Genomic DNA, 27,335 nt, shown 5'->3' with positions numbered 1-27,335 from the left:
GAATTATTCAAAGCTGGACTAATTTGATACCAACCAAGCTCTGTCCTGTTGACTGATTTCCTACTTCTTTATATACAGCAACTACAGGCTTATAGTGAGACACACACTGTCTACCATTGATCAGTCCAGACTCAAATCTGCATGGCTAGCTTCAGTTTCATGAACATGGTCTCCACTTGTCTGTGCTTTTGCCTCATGATTGTAGAGCTTCTGTATAGCAAGTGTGTCACTTCTGATGAACCTCCTTGGTTTTTTTTCCACTTAAGGAAACTGAAGAGCCTGTAGTGGAGTGCCAGGAGTGTGAGACTGATGCATCCTCCTCTAGAACTGCAGCGGGCTCATCACTGACCTCAGGGGACCTTGGTGATGTCAGCTCCTTCTCATCCAAGGCCTCAAGCCTCCACCGTACATCCAGTGGAGCAAGCAGTGGTCACTCTGCCACACACAGCAGCAGTAGCAGCTCAGGGCGAGGAGCTGGAGCTGTCAAAGGGAAAGCGTGTGGGACAGGAACTGGAGAGTTCGCTTTACCCATTGGCAGGGGCGTCTTAGGAAAATTAAGGTGTGTGCAGAGCCTTGGGAAGGAAGAAGGGGTATTTTACAGAAGTGAACAGCTGGCTTGGGGGGAAATGTGAAGCAGGATAGACCCTAAACCAGGACTGTTCTGGGAAAGATCTGGCTTGATGAATAGACGTAAGGAGATAGTCTTTACTTTCACATGTGTTCTTCCTAAAGGAGCAGTTTGTTTCCCTGTGAAACATTGCTTTGCCTAAGCTCTTGCCAGTTTAGCAATGATGAGGCAAACTTCTTGACCAGTTGTAAGATCAGAGAAAATGGGAGGATCCTAATGAGCTGGCTTGTCTCTGCAGGGCAGTTAACTTGTAAATTCTCTAGCCCTAGGAAAGGAGCTGGTCAGCCAGCATCTTCACTCAGAGTTAGCCAGACAGGAGCACTGCCTTGTGAGGAAGAGGAAGAATCTTTGCCTGGCACTCGTCAGGGTGGCAAAGCACCCATGACACCTCGCGGGCGAGGAAGAAGAGGCCGCCCACCATCTCGAACAACAGGAACAAGGTACCCTGGAAAAGGGCGATAACAACTTTAATTTATTTCCAACGAAGAGAATGGGGAGCTGCTGACTTAATGTGACAGAAGAAAAGGAGTGCTGAATGTTTCAAGAGCTAGTTTTCGTGATAGCATGTAGCAGATACAAGCATCTTGCCCAAGTATTTCTTATTTAGTAACTGTTTTTCCTGATCTTCCTGGGAGTGCTTTTCTCTTCTTTCCTTATGGGACTGCTTTTCTCTTTTCTACAGAGATTTAGCTGGACTGCCAGGTACGGAGGATCTCTCAACTACAGCATCGCCTGAGGACAAATCATTTACTCGTTCAGTTCGCCTGCCAGATGGAGGGGAGAAACCCAACACTTCTGGCTTCTGTGCCTTACGTCGAAGTGACTCTCCAGAAATCCCATTACAGGTGGTGACTGGTCCTTCGGACTGCGCGGACTCATCTTCTGGAAGCAGCTTTGTGGGCCTCAGGGTGGTAGCAAAGTGGTCCTCAAATGGGTACTTCTATTCTGGGATGATTACCCAAGATGTTGGAGCAGGAAAGTACAAGCTGCTCTTTGATGATGGATATGAATGTGATGTGCTAGGAAAAGATATTTTACTCTGTGATCCTATCCCACTGGAGACTGAGGTGACTGCATTGTCAGAGGATGAGTACTTTAGTGCAGGTAAGAGCAAAGCCTGAACTCCATCCTTGGGTTTTCTGAGTTGCTGAATGCAATGGGAAATGGATGCTTGTCCAGGAGGATGCAAAGCCTGGGGATAGTTGGTTAATTGGTGTTATTTGCTGTCTTGTCAGGTGTGGTGAAGGGACATCGTAAGGAGTCTGGAGAGCTATACTATTGCATTGAAAAGGAAGGCCAGAGAAAGTGGTACAAACGAATGGCTGTTATCCTGTCTCTGGAACAAGGAAATAAGCTACGGGAGCAATTTGGACTAGGACCTTATGAACCTGTCACCCCCCTGACCAAAGCAGCTGACATCAGTCTCGGTAAGGGGAGGTGCTATTCAGCTGCTGGCTGAGCTGTTGTTCTGCGTCTTGTGCCTTTGAGACACTTCTAGTTCCTCACCTGAATTACCAGTGTTTAAATCTTTCTGGGTACTTCTTAATGCATCTCTGAGATCCTTTTATTGTTTTGCATCTCGCTCAGAGACTTACTGGTATTAACTGGCTTGTGGAGAGTGGCCTGCATCTAGGACAGTGATGCTGTACTCATGTACACTTGGTGGATGGCTGCTGTGATACAAACTCTTCAACAGTACTGGGAGGAAAAGAGACAGGCAGGGTTACTGGGCTTGACAAGAGAGATAGACAAGTGAGGTACCTTTGTCTTGCTCTTCCCTGTCACAGGGTGGTAGTGCGTACCTTCTAGGTACTATGGAGTTTAGCCACCTCTGTACAGATAGGTAGGTGAAAGCTCATGGAGTTACGTGACGGGCAGTGACTGATCTCTGCGTTCTGTATCACAGATAATCTTGTGGAGGGGAAGCGGAAGCGTCGTAGTAACCTTGGTTCTCCCAGCATTTCCAGCAGCAGCACAACTCCCACTCGTAAAGGGCAGGAGAGCCCACGCATCCCACCAGGCACACTGTCTGGGAAAAGGAAACTTGTTGCTTCTGAAGATGAGAGATCCCCAGCTAAACGTGGCCGCAAGTCAGCAGTGATAAAGCTTGGTGAGAATCTTATTTTCTGCTTTTAAATTTGCATTCAGCTATTTTTTCCCTCCCTGTTTTTTCTGTGATTGATCTTTCCACTTCCCATAAACAAAAAGATTGCCTCTTTGCCCTGCAGGATTTGAGACTGATTCTCCCTGGATGCATTCAGCAAACAGAGATTATTTTTAGCACGGTCTGAGTATTTTCCTGCCATATTTTCAGTTCTGCCTTTTAGAAGTGTTCTGACCTGAATGTTGTGATTTGCCTTTCTCCTTTCTTATGTCTTTTGTTACCTGCTTAGTCAGTCCTGAAATGCCTTGCTGTTAAAGGAGCCCTTCATAGCAGTAGGTGGTGTTTCAGGATATTGATAGACTGGCAAACATTGTCAATTTCGTCATTCAGGTTGTGATTTGAAGATTCTTTGCAACCAGAAGGGTAAAAGATCTCTACCTGTCCTACCAGTCCTGCCTCCCTGTCTCCTCCAGTAAAAATAACTGAACTTGAACATATTCCAAATCTTACCCAGGGTCTTTGTGCTGAACCTGACTTTTGAGACTCATGGTGCTTCTGTCTCGCTGCAGGGGCTGTGAGAACTGGAGAATCTGTAAGCACCTGTGAACGTGTAGATGCTGTAGATCTTCCAGTACTGGAGGACCATCACGGACCCTTGCCCCATAATAAGACTCTCTTTTTGGGCTATGCCTTTCTCCTCACCATGGCAACACCCAGTGACAAATTGGTCAATCACCAGAAGCCATCAGATGGTCCTGCAGGGAGTAGTGAGGAGGAAGAAGGTGAGGCAAATCTTATCCATTGCATTTCCAAGTGGAATGCTGTGGCTTTAGGAAAAATGCTGGATGCTCTCTGATCAGGCATTTGTGTGAGAGCTTGTTTTACCCTTTTGTTCTTTAATCCTTTGCAGAAAGGACCTAAGATTCAATCTTTGGTTTAGAGAATTTACAGCCTGAAATGTGGCAAACCTTGGTGATGATCCTGGGGCTGTTCAGCAAGTTAAGATAGATGTGAAAATTAGTGATCAGCAGTGTCAGTATAACATGAGAAGGAAGGTTTTGAGAGATACAGGATAGTGCTGAGAAACACAGGACTGCAAAGCATGAATGGTTTGTTCCAGTTTGCCTTTGCTAGGGTCATGTTTCATGCACTGAACTGCAGTATGAAGGCAGCAGCCCGGGTGCTCGCTGCTGGTGCTGGGCTCATCTGACCACTGCTTTTTTTTGCCCCCCGGTTTGTTGGGGTTTTGGGGGGGGGGCACGTTTGGTTTTTCTTATTTTACTGTTCAAAGGGTTTTCTTTAATTATTCTTGGGAGGAAGGCTGGGCTTCCTCACTGGAGTGGATGAGGCTCCATGGACTGAGGAGTGTATGGACATAAGCAGATAGATGACAGCCAAAAATCAAACTTTCTGTTTCTGCTGTAGAGTTTTTAGAGATGACTCCATATGACAAACATTACGTAGCACAGCAGCTGAGAGCGGGAGCTGGTTATATTCTGGAAGACTTCAATGAAACCCAGGTAAGGGATCACTTACTGATCTAGAACAGTAGTCACAGAATAGTTGAGATTGAATGAAATTTTGACAGCTCATCTTGTCCAACCCCCCCTGTTGAAAGCAAGATCAACTAGAGCAGATTGCTTAGGTCCTTGTCCAGTGGGTTTTGAGTGTCCTCAGGGATGGAAACTCCACAGCCTCTCTGGGCAACTTCATCCCGTGTTTGACCATCCCCAGTTGAAGGAAGAAAAAAAAAAAAAAAAAGGAAGGGAATCTCCTGCATTTAAATTTGTACCTGTTGCTTCTTGTTCTTTTAGTGGATAACACCTAGAAGAGTCTGGCTTCATCTTTTGTACACCCTCCTATCTATCAATCATGAATATGCATTGATAAGACCACCCCAGCCTTCCTTTCTTGAGGTTAAATAGCTCACCTCTCTCAGCTGCTTCTTGTATGTCAGATGCTCCACTGCCTAGATATCTTAATGGCCCTTGGCTGGGTCTGCTCCTGTATGTCTTGTTTCTGTTGTACTGTGGAACATAGGAGTGGATGCAGTACCACAGGTCTGTGCCTCGGAATACTTAGAGGTAGAGCTCTTCATTCTTCACTTACCAGATCTACTTGGACAACTAATGTCATTTACTGTCATGTTTACTTTAAATTTAGATTTTTAACAGAGAGGGTAAATTGTTTTTGGAGCATCTTGCCTAAGGATGCAAAGTCTTCTCTAGTGACTTACTGAGTCTCAGACTAAACAGTGAATCTTCTGACCTGGAAGAGATAATTATGATAGCAAAACTACTAGGCAGAGTTTTTGCCTGTGAACTGCACAGCTTGGAATAGGTGACTATTAGAGGTACTCCTGATTTCAGAATCTGTTTATCTAATTCACCTTTCATATAATATGGCTCTGAAAATCGGGTGTAATTGTTCTCTCTTGAAGTGTTTAGTTGCAGGATGACTTCTGGGTTTTTTTGCAAGCATTGTCTCCTGCTGACGTGTCTTTCTATCTCCCCTGAAGTGCAACGCAGCGTATCAGTGTCTTTTAATTGCGGATCAGCATTGCCGAACTAGGAAATACTTGCTGTGCCTTGCCAGAGGGATCCCTTGTGTGTCTCATGTCTGGGTCCATGACAGCTGTCATGCTAACCAGCTTCAGAATTACCGGAATTACCTTTTGCCAGCTGGTTATAGCCTCCAGGAGCAAAAATTGCTGGAATGGTAAGTGCCAAATAACTATAATCTGAGTCCACAGACTGAGGATTTAGTCAGAGAGTACTGAAGATGGCCCTAGTACTGCTTCCCATGCCTTCCCTTCATATAGGAACAGCACTTCCACCTCTTTCCTTGGATTTGCAGTGAGCTCTAATGCCAAGGTACATTTGCATGCCATAATCACAAAAAAGTCTCCTGGGAAGTAAGAAAAAATGTCAGTCTCCTCATGAGGAAGGCAGAATTCAGGCCAGGCTTTCCACACACTTGGCTGACTAATTGCTCAGAAATGGATAAAGGAGAACAATACTACTGCAATTTCCTTTGATTGGTATGTTTTGAAGCCAGCTTCTGCATTTTCTATAGTTTAATTTAGTAGGTCTGTTCTGAGAGAACAATTGTCAGGTCAGACTCTTAGGCAAGGTGAAGGGTGGACAAAAGCAATTTGTAAATTTCTGTGGGCTTTTGGGCAGAAGACTGATGCCAGCCTGCTTAGCCCTGTCAAAGCAGACGCATTTTGGATAGGCACAGAAAAGTGGTTCAGGATTAAGGAGGAGCTTAGCCTGATTTTGGATTTAGGCTGCTGCACGCACACACCACCAATATTGTCTACTGTTTTACTATCCATAAACAGAGAATAATTGTTCCATGTATTTCAGGAGGGGTGGTAAGAGAGCAGGTCATTGTATGCAAGATACCCAAAGAATTCCCATATTCAAAGAATTTCCATGTTCATATGGGAGCCAGTGAGGTAACTGGAAGAATTAGATAATGGTCCTCAAATAAAATCTCAGGCTACTGGATATTATTAGCAATCTGCATATCTCTTCTTTACGCTGCAGGCATCCACGAGAAAACCCATTCCATAACCTGAAGGTTCTCCTGGTGTCGGACCAGCAGCAGAACTTCCTGGATCTGTGGTCTGAAATCCTCATGACAGGGGGAGCAGCATCTGTTAAACAGCATTACTCAAATGCTCACAACAAAGGTACTCATTGGCCACTTTCTTGGGCCTAGAAGTCAGGAATCCCATGCCATGGGATCCCATCCCATGTCTCTAGTATGGTCTAAAACCATTTAGGATGCTTTACAAGGCATTCTTTAAGCATAAAGGAAGGCAAAGCGCAGATGCTAGCTCTCTGCTTGAATATAATTTAGAAGGTGACATCTAGAAGACCTACCTTCCAGAGAAGGAGATGGTGCAACAATTCAGGACACAAGCCTTCAGCTTCCAGCCCTATGTTGAAAGGGGAAAATAGGCAAGAGTTGCTCCTGGACCTTCTGTAGGTCACTAGAATTGTGCTTCCTTGTCCCTCTGAATTCAGCTGTCTCTCCATCTCCATATGGGATGTAGGCCCTAGTACTCACAGCCTGAGGTCAGGACTTGTGGTATTTAGTCCTGCCTGTCATGCTGGCTACTGGTTTTCTGTTAATTTCTATCTGGACTAGAGAGAATCTTTTACTTGAAAGGTGCAGTGTAGAATGTACATGTAGAGCATGTCTTAACTTTTACAAAAAGAGAATTCCCTGGCTAGGAATGAGAGGACATGGAAGAGCTTCACAGTGGTGAAACAAACTGATCTCCTGCAGAGAAGATCCTTTTTCTTTTTTTCTCACAAATCCCTGTCTTTCTTCCTGTGCAGATATTCCTTTGGGTGTTTATGATGTGGTGGTGACTGATTTTTCCTGCCCAGCTGGTGTCCTGAAGTGTGCTGAAGCTTTACAGCTGCCTGTTGTCTCCCAAGAGTGGGTGATCCAAAGCCTTATTGCTGGGGAGAGAGTAGGCTACAAGAAGCATCCAAAATATAAACATGACTATGCCTCCCACTAAACGAAAACTTTGCTCTGCTGTCCCACTGTTGTGCAGACCGTGTTTTAATCAGGTTTTAAATGTTTGTGTAGTAATTGGACAGTGTGCATGGATTACTGTATATAGTTTTATCTGCTAGACTTTTATGATGAAATAAATGTTCAATCTCTTGTGGTAGCTGCTGGGACTCCTCATTTATCTAAACTTATTAAAGGACTGTGCCTCCAGAGGAGGGCAAAGAAATGCTTTCATTTCTCTGAGCTGAATAGCACTAATACCCTGCTTCCAGTAAAGGCTAATACAAAATCAATTATAAAGGAAGGGAAGGGAGAGGGGTGTTCTTAACTGGCAGCCTGTGTTTACAGAAGTGAATACCCTATGACCAAGTTCAGGGCAGCAGCACTTGTTTCTTGGAAGAATAGCACGATGTGTACTCCTCCACTTTGCTGCCGGTATTTTTAATTTCATCAACACGTTGCTGAAGTTGCAACTTGCTCCATCCCTGGCACTGTTCAGGGCCAGGCTGGACAGAGTCTTGGGAGAGATGGTCTAGTGTGAGGCATCCCTGCCCATGGCAGGAGGTTGGAACTAGATGGTCTTAAGGTCTTTCCAACCCTAACTATTCTCTGATTCTAAGTGCCTGGTTAGAACTTGTAGGACAAAGTGGCATTTCGTTTTGGCTACCTCTTTTTTTTTTTTTTTTTTTCCTCACTGTTGTGACTATATAGGTATTGACCTGCCTTAGTGCAGACTGGCACTACCTAAGAAGAGATGCAGACACAGGGACCTAGGACAACTGAACTGCTGGGAGACTGAGGTGTAAAGAGTAAGTGCTGTGTAGTTTTGTTTATATGGTAATGGAGTAAGTCTATTTCTAAGCTGCTGCATTCACAGCCAGGCACTTTATCTTAATGGTCAACCTGCATACAGACAAAAGCAGAGTTCAACAGTTCTTCACTCTTTACAACCCTATAGACTAGAGGTATGTTTACCCAGGCCTTCATCCAGCCTCCTTCAGAGTCTTCAGTCCCCTGCTTCAAAAATATAAGTTTTTCTTGAGGTGGTTTTTTTATCTTATTATTTTGTATTTTTACCTTAATATTTTGACTGTATTGGTCTGTAAATCCCACATCCAAACTTCAACACCCTTTCTTAGTTTTCTAACTTTTTTTCCACAGTCACAGGGTTTTAAACTCTGCATCAGGCACAGTCCGACCACAAACATCTGTAGCATACTGAAGATGCCAGGCACTCTTATTTGGCTGGCTGTTGTTACTGTATCCAAGTGTGCATAAAGCAGCCTTTTTCCCCCCAGGCACACATAACTTTCTCAAGAGCTGCAGCTTTAGAGTGTGAAAATACCAACACTTTGAGGGCAGGGGTGGTTTCCTGGTAGCCTCTGCGTTCAAACTGGGAAAGCTGATATTACACCCCAGTGACAGACCAGAGGGCTCTCTTCTGCCATTCATCCAACTGGACTTACTGCAAGATAGTCTGTTTTAGCAAGACTAAGAAATCTTAGTAACATGCAAGAAGTTCCTGCCAAATACTGCTTTCCATGGAACAGAACGCTGTGCCACTCTAAACCCTTTGCACTTGGGTGCAGACGCTGACAGTATTCTTCATAACTGCGTGACAAGATGGTTTTATTGTGGTTCAGTAGGACAGTCACTAGTAGCATTTAGAACTGGCATCCTGCGTGTTTCTCCCCAGTTTTAGTTCTAGCAGTTTTCTGCCAGCAGAGGGAGGTTTGTATTTTGAATAGGGCAAAGCTCCTACTTCGGTCTTGATGGGCATAACTTTAGCACACAAAATGTATTATGTTTTATAGAGAAAGCATGTGACACCACTAGTAGCTCCTATACCTATACAGATACGCTAGAACAATGCACTGTACGAGAAGAGATTCCTAAAAATCCTTCTTCCCTCCCCCTTTCCCTCAGGCTGTTATTGCAGTTGTTTCATTTACCTGCAAGTCTGTATTTTATTAGCAGACATTGTGTACTGTAAAGCAGTGGAACTTCTGAATAGAGCCACAACTTAATTCATAGTCAAGAACAACAGACCACTTCCTCCATACTCCAACTTGCAAAAGATCATAGTCCAGCTGAAGAGTCAAGACATTGTAATTTTTGTTGCTTTTTCACTTTCTGAAGAGGTACAGACTGCCTCCCTAAAAGCATTTATACATATATGCAGGGTTGCAGAAAGCATGTTTTTACTAGCTCGGAAAACATGGAGTAGCTTTCTGCAGTCACAGGGCAGCCTCACAGTAAGTGGCACTTCCTGGCAATTCCTTCTGAAACAGGGCTTCACCAGCAAGAGCCAGCCACGAATTAACACTCAGTTCAGTGCAAGCTCTCCAAGGGCACAGTCTCCACTGCTTAACATGGCATTGGTCACGGCCTGAAGAAAAGGTCTTAGTGCTTAAACCCCAAAACTGCAAGAGAAGGGTAAATATTAAAATTACATGCTGAAAGGATGTAAACGATGATCTCTTTATCAACCCACATCAGCATTTTTCAGCCTGTATGAGCTAGCAACTAGTTCAACTTCATGCTAAAACAAACTTGATGGGGAAAAAGCATAAGAAAACCAAAAGTTAACTCATGTTGGTTTGTTACTTTTCTGTCATAGTATTTATCAACACTTTGCTTCTAATTATTTTGGCTTCCACAATTAATAAAAATTACTTATGATCATTTAGATCACTTTGTACTTCATGTACCTCAGGATAATGCCACAAGCAACCATGAAGGTATTCGTACCTGCCCAAGGTTCCTCCAGCCTGGGTGTAGTATTTGTTATAATCCAAGCGTAGCAGCAGTTGAGCTAAGTCAGAGTTTATCTGATGGTTCCGAACACTAGAGAGAATCTTGAAGAGAAGTGATGACTGACGACTGAATCCCTACAAAGTAGAAGAAGTCAGTTCTGGGCACTCACTCTCAAGAAAGAAAACAAGCTTTTCCTTTCTGTTCCTGCCTAAACAACCCTTTAACATCCTGAAGAAAAGAATCACTGTAAGAGAAGTGATGCTAGATTTCCAGTATAAGGTAAGCTGTCAGCCACAATAATTATTAGCTGATAGGTATCCAAAAGGAGGAGCAGAAGTACCAACTGATATCCACCTCCTTTTCTATTCCAATAGGTTAACTACTGTGTATTTGCCCACATTCCTCCTCTCTGTGCACACAGAATTTTCAACTCAGGAAGAGCTGATTAATTAAAATCATTGCAAGTACTCAAATAGAAGGTTTCAGCTTAAACTCAGTCCTGTTCTACAGCTGCTAAAGCCAATATGACTACTTAGGCAAATGCTGCATGGGAGAAGAACAGGTCCAGATAACCATAGATTCACCTTCACCAAAATACTGAGTTGTGCAGCTCCCCGTTCATCCAATGGGCCCAGATTCTGACTGACCAGAGAACAAAAACTATGACAAAGATCCAGAATTTCATTTAAGCAGTGGAAAACCTGCATGGGATAAAAGTACAACAGAAGTTGTAACATAAGTTTAAACAGAGGTCAAACCCAGAAAAAGCTGTTCTTAGTACCTGAGAAGTTGCAGCATTCATAATCAAGTTGTTGCTAATACCATGCTTTCCAATCAGTAAGGAAGATGTTAGAGCACCTGTAGCACTTTTGTAAGGTTTTCTATGGAGAAGGACTTACTTACATGTGATGCTGCATCTTTCCCTCCCACCCCCAACCTTTTGCAGACATTACCAGGAAAACAGTGACTGGCATAAGCATTAAGATTATAATATGACTTATATGTCTATATAAGGTATAGACACAGAAGTTGAACACTGGCTTCCCTGTCCAGCCAGCAGGCCGTCACTGCAGCTTCAGGATTGAGAATGAACAATAAAGCACAGCAAGAGCTGTGGGTCAAGGCTTTGGTTTCACTTTCACAAAACTTTCTTTTTTATCAGTTGATCAAGGTAACTTGCATTCAAGAGTGTAAGAAAGCCCAAATGGCTCACAGATGTACTACTGGAACACTTCAAAGTTCCAGACTCGTTCATGAGTATTCTGCCACCTTTATGCCACAGCCTAAGAGCAAAATAAATGAACCAGGTAAGATCTGGGGTACTGCAGTGTTCCATCGTTAACAACCTTCTTTTAGAATGTGTTTGTGAGGCTACATGTTTAATAAAAGTACTGGCACCCCTGTAACATATTTTTACTAAAACAACAATAAAAAATACCCTTAAAGTCCACTCAGGAACATCTCAACTATTTTTATCCTCTAACGTGTAAGTAACAGAGGGAATTTTTCCTAATCTAATGCATTTCAGAATGAGTCCCTCAGGAATACAGTTCCCAGCTCTATGCTTGGAACTTCTTTAATGAAATTGCTTGTAAGAAAAACAGAGCAGCAAAAGTTCAAATTACCAAGGTTAACTGAATACTGGGAAATCTTGATTTAAAATGGCTGGGAATGCATGACACTCAGCAACTGTAAATTAAATGATTGCAATTCAGTTATCTGTTCTAGTTTATACCTGCTTTATTTCTAAATGCTTTATTTCTCTGCAGGAGACTATCAACTATCTGTTTGAAAAAAGATGGTTTGTCATTCCTGCTCAAAAGGCATGTTTCTTAGGGCAGTTGGAGAATTTGTAGAAAAAGGTGGAATCAAGACCTACTTACAGGTTTTAGGAGGATGAAAGACTGAGCCAACAGATTACTTAAGAAATGATCATGAGCCAATCGTATACTCTCAAAATCTCGTGTGGCATTTATCTGCTGCAGCAGTTGTGAGAACTGAGATTCCAGTACATCCACCTGGTATGTAAAGAAATCTCATTAGTATCTTGAGGAATGGGAGTACAGACAGTAGTTTTCTGTAAGAAACTTGGCTTTCCTTATTGGAAATTTCCTTATTGCTGCTCTCATGCTAGAGGCTGAGGATCACCTTTTGTGTCCTGAATGGGGAATTAAATACAACAGTAGTACACAAAAGGGGGGGCCCAAACAATTTTTGATGCCTAAGTATTATCTAACTAGAAAGGGAAGAGGTCACATTCTTTAAGATAAACTATTGAAAAAGTATATAGCTAGCATGTGAACGAAGGTACTTGATGGTAGTAATCTCTGAATTTTACACTGGGAGATACTATCTGGAATCTCAGGACAAAGGCTGCAGTGCAATAGCTCAGCAGGATTACTCTGAATAATATAGGAAGCTGGGGCCCTCACTTCAGCTGTTATAGCTGTTAACAAAATGATACCTAATTCTCGCAAAATCATGCTACTATTAACTGGTGTTTACATTTGAAAAGTCTCCTTTTACTTCAAATGGTCAGGATATGGCTTTTCAATTCTTAAAACAAACCAACCAACCAAAAAACCCACACAACATTTGTTATTTAACTCAAACTGGAGTTCACTTAATAGGGCAAGGAAAGAAGCCAGGATGGCATCTTAACTAGTATCTTAATGATGTTACTTCAGAGATGACTGTGGCTTCTCACAAATGTTTAGTAGCAGCAGTAGAGAGCCCAAACTCCCACATTTCCAGTAACACTCAATGATTCACAAATCCAAAGACTCTAATTGTAGCACTAAATGTGGGAACTCAGAGAAAGTTCTACAGTTGTTCCAAGGCAAATCCCGATTTCCTTAATGTACAAAGAATCTGAAATCTGAAAGACAGGGCTTCAGTGCTCACTCCATGCATTTCTGCCTGTTCCCGATTAACTGATACAGTTTTCCTTTCTCTATAATCCTGACCTGCAGATAATACTGAAGATTGTCGACAAGAAAAGCCATGTGATCCCTCAGACGCCATTTGATGGCATCAGTTCTGTTAGATTTCAGGTGTTTGCGCTGCATCTGGAGAGCCCAGCAGTGCTGTAGCTCAGCCTGGACTCGTCGCACACTCAGCAGGTATTTGAATACAACATTGTACCTACAGCCAAAAAATACAAAGTTCTTTAAGATTAAAATCTTCCTTGGGTGCAGATAGTGGTGCACATAACAATGCAAGACTAGAAAAAGAAACAAGGTGGCTGCCAGCCAACAGACAGGGTAGGTCAGGTCATGGCCCATCTCAGAGTAGCAGATTTCTGTTTCTATTGATTACTGACCTAAAAACCACAAAGTTAATTTCACCATAAGGAGGAAAGAGCTGACACTGTTTTGTCAAAGTAGCACTGTTCATAAAATCTGTTAGCGTCTTGCAGGTCTCACTGTCATTACAAGTATTCTCAATATGCGCCAGTAGAAGGAAGCATCTTAAGTTTCAAGGAGCAGGATAAAAGTACTGTAGCTCTACCTTTCTCTCCATAGACAGGAAAAAAACCTGCAACACATGAGTAAGTGCCTGAGATCAGGAAATCTACAGATGAAGATATAAAGACCATACCTAGTACTTACTTCTCCAGAACAGCAGGAGTAAAGAGAATGTGCAGCGGCCATTGAACTTTGTAAGAAAGGCCCAGAGCTGCCCATCCAGATGTAGGGGCTTCACGTGGAGATAACTCCCGGGAAGGCCCTTCGCGAGTCTGAGAAGTATCTGAAAACAGATAAGGTGCTGAATTAAGTCATCTTCTTAGTCGAGACAACCATGGCAAGGAAGAAAAGGAGAAAGAAAAGAATTTCTTCTTAAGAGCCAAAGCAAGCTAGGCCATCACATAGGACTGCAAAGGGAACAAAGTTAGTATTTCTTTAACTTCAGAGAAAGATAAGTAATAGGACTTGAAAACAAGGTCATCATTTCCCCTCTTAACTCACTACTGAAAAAGCAAGCAGATACCTTTATGTTCCTTTCCATGATACTCAATGGTTAAGTGAAGCAGAGGAAGAAGGTTGTCATCATCTAACAGCACTTTATGAGCAGACTGCTGAAACGCAACGTTGACATCTGACAACGAAAGAGCAGATACCACACAAGATGATGCAGCTAGTGCTATTTTTGCATTAATTATTTATGCTCAGCCATAAAAAGCAACACTGACATGCTATTTTCACTAGTTTCAAATATGGAGAGAAACCTGCCATCTGAAAGTTTCTGAGATGTTTACAAGTGCTCCTCTTTCAAAACTAATGACAACATCTAGAGGATAAGATAGAGCTCTTCTGTACTAATAGCTAACCATTTTCCCGCTATACCACAGCAAAGACAGTTCGGTAAGCAAGTAACACTCACCATGTTCAGTTACAGCTGTAGGTGGTGTTTTTAACATGTGCTGTGCAGTGTCAATGAAGGCCTGAAATAGTTCGCCTCTTCCCAAAAGGTAAAAATCTTTTATAATCTGTGGAGATAATTTTTTTGTATATAAGCATATAAAAAACTGAACAGGAATATTAAGCACCCTCGCTGATAGCATCTATTTTCACTATTGCTTGGACAACTTCTGCCATTTCAAAACACAGCTGGAGAGCTCTGAATTTCATCCAGTACTCAAAAAGAAAGAAATAAAAAATACAAGCTGCTTTAGCAAAAACAAGCTAGCAGTTACATTACCTTTAGTTGTCCTAGTAAATCTGATTCCTCCACCATCAGTTTCCAAAGATGCTAGTGAAGAAACAAAAAAACAAACAAGAAAAGAAACCTCAGCTCAGATTTATCTAAACCCATTCAGTGAGAGCAGTAGCTGTCTTAAAATACTTGAGATGCATACAAAACAGCACCTATGCAATGCACAAGAGAACACACTAAGAATCCTGTGCGTGGGCAGCCCATGCTAGCAGTTAGAACACTCTTGATGTATTCCAGCAAGAAACCCTTCCTAAGAAACATGAAGGCCCATGACAAAAAATAACCAAATTCTGATGAAATCAGTTTCACCCCAGCTTTGTTCCCACTTCTCTTGCCTCCCTACCTTCTCAGGCTCCTATCCCAAATGAAAAAAAGACTAAAAATTGCCAAAGCAAAGAATTTGACCAGTGAGATGCCATCTATCATGCTGAAAGCAGGATGAAAAGTTCTGAAGTCATTTGACTTCTTTCCCCCATGAAAGCACACAGTATTTGCTAATGTCCTTTTGTGATTAGAAGTTGAGGTAACATGAAGCTCCAAGCTCCATAAGAACATGAAATCTACCTGCAGCTTTCACACACTTGTTCACTAACTGATTCTAAAGAGCCCCCCATCCCAGTCATTCACAAATCTGAATTGCCTCTCAGCCTGCGTAGTAGTTCTCTTCCTACTACTGTAGTGGTGGGAACCTCACCTCAGCAACAGTGCTCCGTATCCAGTCAACCACTGATTCAAAGTCCACCAAACTAAAGAGCGGTTGCTGCTTGAGTCGATGTAGCTCTGCTGCAAAAGTGTCCTCCTGGTTTTTTAGGATGGAGCCTGTGCAGCAATGAGAAGAGTGTTTTGGACAACGAAAAGGAATACCATTTAGAGAAGTGCAGACCCCTTCCAGCACCGTGGGGCAGAAAGACTGTCCAGGCAGCATCATCTCAGGTCTGGTGAGAAATGTGAAGTTGAGGAGGCCTCAAAGTGCAAGTACCAAGCTACAAGATTACTATTGCAAGTACAGTTACAGTATAGATACTTGCCATGGCAGTGCTGTGGTATCAGTAAAAAAACCAAATATTTTCTATGTAAATGACTGCCACTTACAGCCCTTTTTTCTAGAACTGAGGTAGATCTTTGAACCACAACTTTTTTGCCACATTAAGCAGTTAGTTTGGTTCTCCACCTGCCCCCACCCCTCTCAAATCTATCTACTGCTTGAACTTGGGGATTTATTTTTTTAAACCAGCTAAGCTAGACGACCAGTTTCTTCTCAACTCACTTCTTTTAAGGCAAGAAAACAGTCTAATTTAATTGTTCCATTGTTTTCTGTAATGTCACTCAACTCCCCACGGCAGTACTCCCCAAATGGTATAGGAATATATTTGAAAACTATCTTCAATGCAAACTTCTCAGGCATCAGCTGGAACTGTCTCTCTCTTGCTGACTTAAAAAAGAATCTTACTCATTTGTTTTCCACAGCAACCTCTGGAACCACCTTGCTATGAATCTCTTATGTTTGTGGATGGATTTTAATCCTATGATTGATTCTGCAACTTACACACTCAGAGCAAGATGTGCCCTTGTGTCTGTCTGCACCTGTCAGGGATGAGGATGCAAACTGAAAAGAAAATATGACTTTATTTATCCAAAGCAAATCACACGGTGACTCGCTGCTGGAAACTTTGAGACCATGTTTGGAAAGTATTATTATTATTTACTCATCCTGTTCTCACACTGCTCCCTTGGAATCAATCAGAACACTGGGACCACTGCTCTGTCCAGGCACAACCATCCGTATGTTCTGAACAGTATCAGCCAGTAGTCAGTGACTGTTAAGGAATTTGTTAATATAGCATTTTGGAACATATTTGTCAGTCACTCATAACTAAGCAAAGGACACAAGAAAGATGTTCCTTACCTTTTCTGGTCAGGTTAACATTTTGATTCTCAAACATCTGTACAGATTCTCCCACAAAAAGGATTTTCTCAGCAACCCGCACAGGAATGTATGAGGGCAGCATTTCTACTCGCAGAGAAAACTGTTTTAGAGATGGAGCTAACATGTTCTCCTCCTCAATCAAGCGCTATCAGAGACCCCGGGGCGGGGCGGGGGGGGAAAGAAGACAAAAAAGTGTGAGAAAACCAGATAGAAAAGGTGTGTAAAAGGATGGGGGGTGTGTGAGAGTAGTAATCCAAGTACATTGGAAGTAAGCAGAAAGCTAGCAAACTTGATTTGCATTATTTAAGTAACCCTGCAAACTTCTTTATACTTCTGGTATGCTAGCAAATCTCCCTAGAGAACATGTTGCTTTCATCAGAGAGGGGAGCAGAAGTCAGAAAAGGAGAAGCTAAACCTTTATGGAATAGCAGCAAATTAGCTCTCCCAAAGGATAATGTTACATCAGCAAATGGAATTTTTGTTGCAACTGCATTACATCGGGTTTTTTGCAGCCATAACAATGTTCATTAGCACTCCCCAGAACAATCCTCCCCTGCACCCACTCCTGTATGTTTCAACACTGCTAGAACACTTGTGATATGGGCCAAATGTAAACACTTCCACTAGAAAGCAAATAGGTTAAAGATCTGAAGGCTTGCTAGCATAAAGTAAGCAATTCTCTCAGTTCCTGCAAGAGGCGTTTAAAACAATAAAGTAAGCAATTAACTTTTTTCTGAATGTATTAGTAAAGAACTCTGAGTACAGAGGCAAGAGTCTATAATCCAAAAGACACTGTGTTAACAAATTTTTGAGCATGTTTGCCATCTCCAGAATTCTTCATTTTAATGGGAGAGTTCAGTCTGAGTTTGTGTGCTAACACTAACATCGTGGCAGTTATTTTCTTAAGATTTTTCTGACACTTTTAGATGAGGAAATACTCAAGTATTTTATTGGTCTATCCCACTAACACTCAGGATTTATTTTACTCTCTGACTGAAGAATTGCCAACACTTAGTCAATAATACTGAAGAAGAAAGGTAATTAGGCGCTCTCGGTGTCATCTTCTAAATGCCTGTATTTTACACAATGAATCTAGAAGATGTGCCAATTTTCACATTCTTCCTGTATCCAGTATAGTGAAATAACAGATTTTTCACTAACTGCCTTTAGTTTTCATGGTTTTGCCTTGTAGTGTTTTTGCTTTTGTGTGTAGTCTTGTCCTCAGCAGAGACTGTTTGTACTGGGCAAAGCAGCGTGTTCTGAGGGTGAATCTTGTGTGTGTTTACAACCAAGTTGCGAGCAGCACACTAACACCATGGGTGCCCATGAAACATTTTCTTGCAGTAAACTAGAGTGTGAATTTACAGAGTTGCAGTTGCTCCTCACTTGTCCCTGATGCAGACACTCTTCAGATGCACAAGGTGTGTAAGATTACTCCATTAAGCTGCTTTGCACAAGGACATTCTAATGGTATGCCATTTATGTGAGGAGCTACTGCATTTCCCCAGTACAGTGGCAGGTTGCTCCCTAAATTCACACTCTGGACATATTCTTAGCAGCCTCTTGACTTTCACAAAGCACATTTTTCCCCAGTAATGTCATGATCCTGTTAGGCAACATATGCACAACCAACGCTTGTGCAAGAAAGGCACCTGACCCAGCTGCCAGCAGGGTGCAAAACAAGTCAACACCCAAGCTCCCCACAACCTTTCCCTTGCAATTGCTCACACTACCACCAGTGCCTGTGTTGAGCAGATCAGAGTGTTGGCCATAAGGAATCAGAAAAGAGTCAGTCAAGAGCAGGGTGAATACAGCAGTTGCAATTAATTGATAACAGCGTCACAGATTCCACCCATAGGGCTTCCTGCCCAAGATTATGCAACTGTGCCAAATGGTATGTCTCTGTCCTTTATGCCTAAATGCAACCTATTACAATATTCTGTTTATTTCCCATCGTATCCGGTCTCAATATATGTCCAGCCCAGCATAGCTCACACTGAAGCAGAAGACAGTGTATTTCTTCTTTAGTGCCCTAGGGACCGAAGGATGCCAAGCTATGACTTGCAGTCTTACCAAGTCTTGCAGTTCTCGTAGCTGTTTTCCTGTAAGGCCCCCAATTCCTAGGTCATCATCATCTTCTTCAGGTTGGCTAGGGACATTCCCAGAAGAGGGGCCCTGTTTGATAAAAAACTCTTCATGTTGATCTAGTAGCAATCCATGCAGCATCCAGGCAGAGAGCTGCTTATACATGACTCCATGACACACAGCCAGAATCCTGAGGTCAAAAGCAGCACAGTAAGGCTTTTGCACACAGAAATCAAAACCTCATTGTACATCATTCTGGAAAGTCCAGTGAGGTATTATGGCAAGTGCTAAATGGCTAATGTGGAATTTCATTTTTTTTTTTTTAGAGGAAGGTGGACCAATCACTTGCAAAACTAAACTAACATATTCTCTGAATACGCGGCTTTTCCACAGAGGTCTGCTAGTACACCAGATGTCTAAGTAAGCTAGCAGTGGCTTTCCAGTCCTGCAGTTTCTGCTCCATTACCATTTCAGCATGAACACAAATTACCTTTTAAGTAGTCCAGCTTTCTCCCCAAGGACATACAAACCTAGCAACACTCACTGTTTTTTTGAAGGATCAAAACACAGTAACAGGTCTACCATATGCAAAACAGTTCATGTAGACCTCCAAAGAAAACAACACAGGGTCCTAACCTTCCTCAGCCTTAAGTCCAAAGTATGGAGAAAGCCTTAACTCCTGTCACGAGTCTGCTTTAGATAAAAAATAGGGACTATGACAGTTTTCCCTGCATGCTACTTCTACTTTTATATCATGCAAGCCTGTTTTGCATGTATCGTACTGTATCTTAAATTATCTTACTGTTTTTACAAGATAAACACTTTGACACTAACTGCAGTTACTACAGAAGAATGAAATAACAGCTTTATTGTATCTACATACTTTTCAAGAGCACTGCGAACAGGAGGCAGCCCCCCACAGCTATGTTTGTGGACTGTCTCTAGTATCTGACATCCATGAATCTGCAGAAAGAAAACATGGTTAGACTAGATCTGTTATGTCAATCTGTACTGACCTTTTCAGTCATTTAAACACTATGCTTTCTGCTAACAGGAAAATGCCATAACAAGCTGCACAAGTCTTACAGAAAGAAAGATGTAGCATGCTCCATGTAGTGAAGAATGAAACCTTCTATGTGTGGTTCTACACCCAAGCTTCTCTCAAAAATTTCCTTTAACAAAAACTGATCATCTCTGGATTGAAAACATCAGCTCTGCCTTTTTTTTTTCCCCCCAAGTGACAGTGGGAGAAAACACTTAGAGAAGAAGTTCCATCCAGCAGCATCTCATTCTATGAAGCCTAGCGTGATTCAAGTCATCAAAAGACGATACTGATAATAAAAAAGCCAAATCCAGGGTAAACGGATTTGCAAATTAGTTGTTCAGTACTTACAGCAGTACTGGGAATATGGCATCCATTACTGAAACCACATTCTTTCCTAGTATTAAAGGTCTGCAGTGGGGGCAGAAAGAACTTTATCAGCTAAAGAGGAAACTTGTCAAGAGACACTAGCTACAATTTTACTGTACCTTCTGAGTCTTGATCTGTTCCACCATGACCATCACAGAAGGGAAGAGTAACTGAAACTGCAGAACAAGGAACAAAATATTGAATTAGGTTGCTATGCAAGGGAGAAAGAAAAACTATACATGAGTAAGGGTGGACAGCAGCTAATTACAATAATTTAGTTAAACTATCATCTGTCTTTCCCCACAAATTAGAAACATGACATGAAAATCTCTAGGAAGTATGTTCTCCCTCCACTGGACCAACATTCAGGAAGTTACGACATTCCAGCTGCAGTTCAGGCTAAACACAAGCTGTGAGGAATATGTGAGGGACAAGGTGGAAGACCTAAGCTTTGTGTCAAAGTGCAAGTGATCCTCTGAGCATGATTAAGGGACTACAAATGTAGAGGTGCTAAAAAGAAATGGCACGACATGACACACTAACCCTTATTTATCCTACCCACTTTCTCATTAGACTCCAGGAGTGATAAGAGTAACCGGAGAGCACTGCCTGTTTATTAATATGACATACCTGGTCCAAGGAGTAATTAACATGTGAGATGGAAAGATGAGGGTCAGCCAGAAACTGCGAGAACAACAAAGCAATTTATGAAAATTAAAATCAGGTACGGTTAAGTAAAAAAGCAGGTTTGCCTCTCTATTCCAAATCTTCCATTCCCACAGCTCTCCCACTATTCCTCCCCTTCCCTCCCATATTTTGGGCTATGTCCCATTTTAGAGTATAACAACCACTGCATGGTAACGGTACCCAAGATACAACAGCTACTAATCTAGTGGAAATTAATCAAAACCTTTACAACAGAAAACAGAAGTCACAGTAGTCTGAGACAGCACTGGCTTCTGAGGCAGCTGGGGCACTTACTGAATTGAAGCTAGAGTGGGCTTAATACTTATTAGAATGAAGAGTCATTTACAGTAGCATCTCACAGGAATAACCTGGAAGACATTCCTGATTAGGAAAGGAAAATACTTTATCTCTTCTTTAGCTGCTATTAGTTAGCATATTAATTGCAGAAATGACAGCTTCCCACAACCTGTCAGCAGCAGGGCAGCATCTTGTTCCAAATCTCTCTCCTTTACCTCTTGTTCTAGGTCAAGTAGTGCCTGTCGATAAGGCTGCAGCACTGAATCAAGACCTGTGCAGAAGGCTCGCAAATAAATGCCATGTAACCCACTCTGGTTTTGTTGAGATGGATGATGGTCCTGAAACCAAACAATAAAATCTACATCAGCTCCCCAGTGCAGGTTTAAAGAGTAATGGTGTTGCTATGCAATGTTACACCAGCAGCCAGTGGTCTGAACACGTTGGAACGCACCTCAGCCCACCAGAAAGCGCCCAGAAAAACAAAACATAAGTTTGACACAAAGACAGCTTGAGCAGAATTATTCTGAGTTCTTTCATGGCAGATGCAAGTGCTTGGAACCACTGGTAACTTCTGTGCTTCTTTGCACCTAAGCATACTTCTTGGATCTCAAAGCTCTTCACAAACTATGAGGAGAACTCGCTACAACACAGGGATGAGCATCCTGTAGAGTTCATGCATACCTGTGACCAGAATTTCTGCACTGGTCACTGCAGATTTCTGCAGTGACCAGAAATCATTACAGTCTGCTTCCCCAAGGACGAGATCTTGCATCTGGGCCACCGTCTGCCGCCCTGCGGCCCCCCCTTATTCACACCGCACGGAGCTGGCTGCAGGCCACCCGAGCGCCGAGGGCAGCCCAGCCGGACCGGCTGCTGCCCGGGAAACACGGCGGAGCGCTGCGGCGGCCCCACCTGCTGTTGTACGTGCCCCGTGTACTGCTCCACGAACTCAGCGAAGCGGATGTAGTCGGTGCCGAGGCGGCAGAGCCGGTTCAGGACGCTGGTCTCGCTGGGGTGCAGAAACGGCAGCTCCTGGGACACCTGAGCAGGGAAACAGCGATGAGGGCAGGGGAACGGAGAGGCGGATTCCGGGTCCGGCTCGATTGTCCGCTGCGGCCCGTACCTGCAGGCCACCACGCTTGCTCCAGGTGAAGGCCGCCCCCGGGTACCCGCTAAGCGCCAGCAGCAGCTCATGGATCATCCTGCAGCGCCGCGCGGACTACTGGGAAGCGTGCAAGGGCCGCCGGGAAAGGCAGACCCAGGGTAACAGAGCCTCACCATCTGCGCGCAGTCGTACTGCAAGGGGCAGATCCGCCCCGCCGTGCCCCGCCCCGCGTAGGGAGGCTCTCACCTTCGCCGCTTTGGGGGTGTATTGGCGCTCGCTTGCTGTGGGAGAACGGTTGGGTAACGTGCGAGGTCGTGATGGTAAGTGCTGGTCTGGAAGGTCCCTTCGAGGCAGCAGCAAATCCGCAGCTTGCTTGGATGGGTGAGTTTTTGGCTTTGGTATTCCTGAGTGGGTTTCTTTATTAGTTTCTCATGTTATTTGTCAGTGTTATAGGGGGAAGGTCCCTTCCAAATCAAACTATTCTATGATGTATCAGTGCCAGTCTTACCTTTTGCCATTTATTATATATTGCTTTCATTCACTTTGTCTCTCTTTCAGTATTCTTTTAGTCAAAACTGTCTGCTTTCAAAATTGTTATCTAATAAACTGGCTTAAAAAAAAAGTTATCTAATAAATAAATAATTAGATATCTTATATATAACAGGTTTTAGCAATCTCATGTTAGTTTTCCTAATTTTGGCAGTGTTTTCCTTCATGCGCATATTTACTCTTCTTCATTTAGAAGAAATTAGTGTTAAGCATCATAAAACATGTCAACTGTCCATTTTAAATGTATATTTGGTTTGTGATCAGCTTGTAACAATGAGGTCTGAAATGCAGGAAGAACAACTTCTGTTACATTCTTACAGGGATTAATATGTTCCTAGTATGTCGCCCCATTTTCTAAAGATGTTTTTCTTTTAGTACAGTCTCTGACATGTTTGCATTTGCTTTCTGTAACTATGTTTATGTGTAACTTGGGACCCCTAACAGTATCGTTTTATCATGTATCAGTATAATAAAACTATTCTCTTTATATTGACAAAGCATCTATTGCCTGGGTAAAGATTGAGGAATTTGGCTAAGGCGTTTGTTGTTCATCATTGACATGAATAGTGCAGTATACAATTGGGCCAGGAAAGCTATGTGCTATTCCTGCTTTCAGGGAACTGCACTTGAGGTTTAGCACTGTTGGCTTCAGTCTTGCAGCACTGAAGTTAGTGGCAGTCCTTACCTTGTTTGTAAAAGGCTTTGGTTCAATCCCATGCTGCTGGTCAAAAGTTCTGTGCTAACGGGTGGGCTTTGATTAATGCTGAATTTAAATACTCATTTCAGATGAAGCTAAGCATGCTACAGGTATCTTACAGGTAGTTAAATATGTAGTGACAGCTCAATAATTGACCAAAAAATGTTTAGTCTGTAAACACTATATACGTAATTTAGTGGTACCTTTGTACAGTACTATTAATGTAATGCTTTTATTAACATAAATACATACTACATACTTAATCTATTAGAGAAATCTTGAATCTAAACACAGTTGTCTTCTACAGCCAGAAACTAAGCTTACAGCAGCATTCCTTCACGAAAAGTGGAAAATCCCAAGAGCCTTCCCTCAGAACAGGGCAAGAGTAAGCAGTGTGTAAAATTAGAGCAGAAGGAACTTCCCTTTATTAAAGGTGGGGGTTACGGGGGAGCTAATTTTTGTGGAAGGTAGTGAATTGTGGGAAGTGAATCATACTAGGGATAAGATTACAATTAACCATGAAAGCAATTTAAATAGAGATACAATGGCTTTTTCCTCATTGAAGCCCTGCTTTAGCGGTGAAAATTGCGGGTTTGATGTAGAGCGTTTGGTATGTGGCCACTGTTGCAGAATTGGTCAGATATGTCTTTGCTGTACAATCTGTAAATTTGGCTCATCACCACTTGCTTGCTTCCAGCTAAATACTGCAGTCTGCTCAGCACTTAAATTACTTTATTGGTTCTGCAAGTGTCTAGGTAGCCTACAAGAGAACAAATAGAGAAAACAAAACAGCATGACAAAGTGGATAAAAAGACAGGGAGTAAGTATCACAGACAGAATGAATCTTCAATTGCCCATTTTTTTGTTTATTCTGTTTTTCCAGGTGGCTGTGGGGCTTCCTTGGACCTTACAGATCCTTCAGGAGAAACTGTACCTGGTGTGTGTGAAAAGTGCAGAGTTTTCTAGTTCAAGAAGCCTTTCGGACAGTACAGAGCTTGCCCGTGTTCATGAGGCAGGAAGGAGAGGATTTTATCATAGGCACACAGCATGGTGAGATGCTAAGTCGCCTTCAGAGAGTAAGTTAGTTCAAACAAGCTGTTCCGGCAGCCTGTTGCTGTGCCCTAAGATTATGTCATGACTATCAACAGAGGTGGGTAGGATTGGGCTCCATGCTTTTCTGTCACTTGCTCTCAGTTTTCCATGCGGAGTCCTGTAGATAGCATGCATGCAGGGCTGTATCCCAGGCAGCTACTGGGCCATTGGAAGTGAGGTCGGGATGTAAAAGCAGAGTCTGAAAATAAAGGGGATTGAGGAGACCCATTTTGAAAGCCAGACTTTTGCCTGCGTTGTCTAGCGCAGTGGAAGCACGTGGGATGCGGCAGTCTGCATTCTCTTGCCCCAGGCATGCAGCTGCTTCCTTACAGTTTTCCAGAGCTTCATGCAAAGTTCCCTGCTGCGAACATGGGATCAGGGCTGTGGGAGTGCTCTGGGCTAGCTCTGAGAGTGCAGTTGTGCTGGCACTGAGGCAGGTGTGAGGGTGTTTGAGTGCGTGTCTCTGTGTGTTTCTTGTAAGATCATGTCAGTAACTCGTCTCATTTGACCACTATGATTTTGATCTAATGCTTGAAGCCAAAAGGCAACTTTTACTATTGGCAATCCATTGCCTAACATGCAACCAATACACAAAATAGTATAATCTAATACATGAAGGATTAGAGTATTTTTTAATATATGTATACACACACATATATTTTCAATATATATATGTAAAATATATATATTTACTCGATTGAGACAACTCCATCTGCATTGCTACAGGACGTTCTGACCCTGTAGGCACAGAACATGTAGTTAAACCAGGTAATTGGAGAATTAGAGAAGATTGAAAATTAATAGGGGTCTAAAACTTATTACAGAATAGAGGATAAGAGTTAAACTTATCTGGGATAAATGGGGTCTAAAGGGAAAGGTCATGGTTGACTCTACATGATTGTGGTTTGAAAAATAGTGTTAAGAAAAGAATTAGTAATAAGAATGAGATGGATCATCAGAATGGAGAATGCTAAGATGTAGAGTGGCAATAGAGATATCGTAGCTCTCCAGGAGTTTCACATGTGCTACAGAGAGAATAAGTGACAGCTTGGAATTCTTAGTGCTATAGGGGACCTAGAGCAGGTCCTACTCCATCTTCAGGCTTTGTTTTGCCAGAAATGAGGATGCATGTGAACAATTGTTCAGTGGAAGGTTGTTTGAATATGCTTTTATTTCCCAATCTTTTTTGAACTGCAAGACTAATACTTTGGAAAGGCAGGTGTGAAGCTGCTTATATTACCCTGTTTGGAGGGGGATTTGAAGAGGTTACGTTTCAGGGGTAGCCTGCAGCTAAATTATCTGGAAGTTACCATAGAATCACAGCGTCGGAGTCTTCAGGTGTTCTAAACATGTGTTTTCTTCAGCACCATTCACAGAAATGGTCTTTCTCGTAAAGGAAGTGGCCTGCAAAAGGATAGATAAAAGTAGTTTAAATAAAGGACTGAATTTTGGAGCTCTTGTTTCCCCTAGGAAGCCTATTAATAAGGTATTAAGGCCAAGTACTAAGAATTTTTTTTTTTTTTTACAGAATTAATTCAAATTTTGAAACTAGAGAAAAATGGGTACCTCTGTAATGCTCTTTGTAAGGCTGACTAGTGCTTGTTCAACAGGAAAAAAAAAAAGGACAAGAAACAGAGGCAATAAATTCAACACACAGATGCACAAACCCTAACAAACAACAGTTAGCAGAGACAGTAACAGAGATCAGACATCTTAAATTAGGGCAGCTGCTACAGGAACCACTGAAATATAACCTTGAAGAGGTTCAGACAGATTCTTTGATGTGTGATAATCATGGTTTACCTTTCTTATCAGAATTAGCGTGTAGGAAGAAGAAAGTTTACGAGACTTTTTTTCAGGAGGATTGTGGGATTGGGCAAAAAATCTTACAGGATTTTTGGGGGGAACAAAACCAGTTCTGCACTCCACAGTCGACATAAACATTACTTTAAATGTCTTCTCCTTATATAACTGCAAAGTGGCCACGTGTGAAGTAATGCGAATAAATGTTAATAATTAGAACTATAAATGTTTGTTAGAAATCCTTGTGTTTTGTAATTTATGTCTGGCATTCACCTCTGCATTTTCTGTCACTCTCCCTTTCATACAGAGCCTTTAAAAAAATTCTGTAAATGTACTTTTCCAGGGACTCACAGAATCATTGAGGTTGGAAGAGACCTCTGGAAGCGTCTAGTCCAGCCTCGCTTCCTTAATGCAGGGTCAGCTAGGGTGGGTTGTCCAGAACTGTGCCTAACTAGAAGTACCTCCAAGGATGGAGACTCCACAGCTTCTCTGGGCAACTTGTTCCGGGGTTTGACCACCCTCAGAATAAAAATGTTTCTTCTTATGTTTAAGTGGACTTCCCTTAATTTCAGTCTGCTGCCCGTTGCTTCTTGTCCTGTCCTCTCTCAGCCTCTCCTCGTATGTTGGATGCTCCAAGCCCTTGAACAGTTGCTCAGCGCTTCACTGAGCTTGTTCCATTATCTCAATGTCTTCCTTGTACCAGGGAAGCTGGAACTGAACCCAGTACTGTAGATGGTTTCACCAGCACTGGGTAGAGGGGAAGGATCATCTCCCTTACCTGTTGGCGATGCTTTTCCTAATAGAGGCTATTGGTCTATCTAATTGCTTACATTTGTGCTTAAGTAGTAAACTTACGCCATGGCAGTGAAATTCATGGGACACATGGTGACATCTTCAGTATTCTGACTCTTGAACAAGTGTTAGATAAAGCAACAGTAACA

At 42.5% G+C, this 27,335-nt stretch overlaps 3 protein-coding genes across 9 annotated transcripts in view; 2 read left to right on the top strand and 1 right to left on the bottom strand.

Annotated features, from left to right (window-relative positions):
• Positions 1–7,428, top strand: part of TP53BP1 (tumor protein p53 binding protein 1) — a 29,197-nt gene extending 21,769 nt beyond the window's left edge. For 6 of the 7 annotated variants that reach the window (XM_030497805.1, XM_030497807.1, XM_030497804.1 and 3 more), the window contains 10 exons: positions 267–559; positions 892–1,068; positions 1,311–1,732; positions 1,864–2,055; positions 2,535–2,738; positions 3,302–3,514; positions 4,158–4,252; positions 5,251–5,450; positions 6,284–6,429; positions 7,061–7,428. In XM_030497805.1, the coding sequence (XP_030353665.1) occupies positions 267–559; positions 892–1,068; positions 1,311–1,732; positions 1,864–2,055; positions 2,535–2,738; positions 3,302–3,514; positions 4,158–4,252; positions 5,251–5,450; positions 6,284–6,429; positions 7,061–7,272 (2,154 nt within the window). In that variant the 3' untranslated portion in view covers positions 7,273–7,428. The remainder of the gene's footprint in view (positions 1–266; positions 560–891; positions 1,069–1,310; positions 1,733–1,863; positions 2,056–2,534; positions 2,739–3,301; positions 3,515–4,157; positions 4,253–5,250; positions 5,451–6,283; positions 6,430–7,060) is intronic. The other variant, XM_030497806.1, reaches the window with a different exon arrangement.
• A 531-nt stretch (positions 7,429–7,959) lies between these two features.
• Positions 7,960–23,285, bottom strand: TUBGCP4 (tubulin gamma complex associated protein 4). Its single transcript, XM_030497825.1, has 18 exons — positions 22,272–23,285; positions 22,061–22,189; positions 21,364–21,486; positions 20,795–20,848; positions 20,284–20,340; positions 19,637–19,716; positions 18,742–18,943; positions 16,648–16,813; positions 15,436–15,560; positions 14,727–14,777; positions 14,409–14,514; positions 14,016–14,123; positions 13,637–13,775; positions 12,992–13,169; positions 11,909–12,043; positions 10,610–10,726; positions 10,020–10,159; positions 7,960–9,691 (listed from the first exon to the last, which is right to left on the bottom strand). The coding sequence occupies exons 1-18, from the start codon at positions 22,347–22,349 to the stop codon at positions 9,679–9,681; spliced, it is 2,001 nt and encodes a 666-aa protein (XP_030353685.1). The 5' UTR covers positions 22,350–23,285; the 3' UTR covers positions 7,960–9,678.
• IQGAP1 (IQ motif containing GTPase activating protein 1) overlaps positions 22,545–27,335 on the top strand; it is a 69,212-nt gene continuing 64,421 nt past the window's right edge. Inside the window, exons 1-2 of the mRNA XM_030497813.1 lie at positions 22,545–22,573; positions 24,383–24,575. The gene's annotated coding sequence lies outside the window, so the exon portion shown is untranslated. The remainder of the gene's footprint in view (positions 22,574–24,382; positions 24,576–27,335) is intronic.

The sequence above is a fragment of the Strigops habroptila genome, chromosome 9 (assembly GCF_004027225.2).
Source record: "Strigops habroptila isolate Jane chromosome 9, bStrHab1.2.pri, whole genome shotgun sequence".
Taxonomy (NCBI): Eukaryota; Metazoa; Chordata; class Aves; order Psittaciformes; family Psittacidae; genus Strigops; species Strigops habroptila.
This window is presented reverse-complemented; position numbering and strand designations above follow the sequence as displayed.

Bases quoted from the DNA above. Each gene is read 5' to 3' on its own strand.
- TUBGCP4 (XM_030497825.1), bottom strand. From the start codon at position 22,349: ATGATCCATGAGCTGCTGCTGGCGCTTAGCGGGTACCCGGGGGCGGCC. The intron at 18,944-19,636 runs GTATGTAGATAC...TTTTGACCTCAG, and splicing joins GTTCGCAGTGCTCTTGAAAA to GATTCTGGCTGTGTGTCATG. The intron at 14,124-14,408 runs GTGAGTGTTACT...TTTCGTTGTCAG, and splicing joins TACAGCTGTAACTGAACATG to ATGTCAACGTTGCGTTTCAG.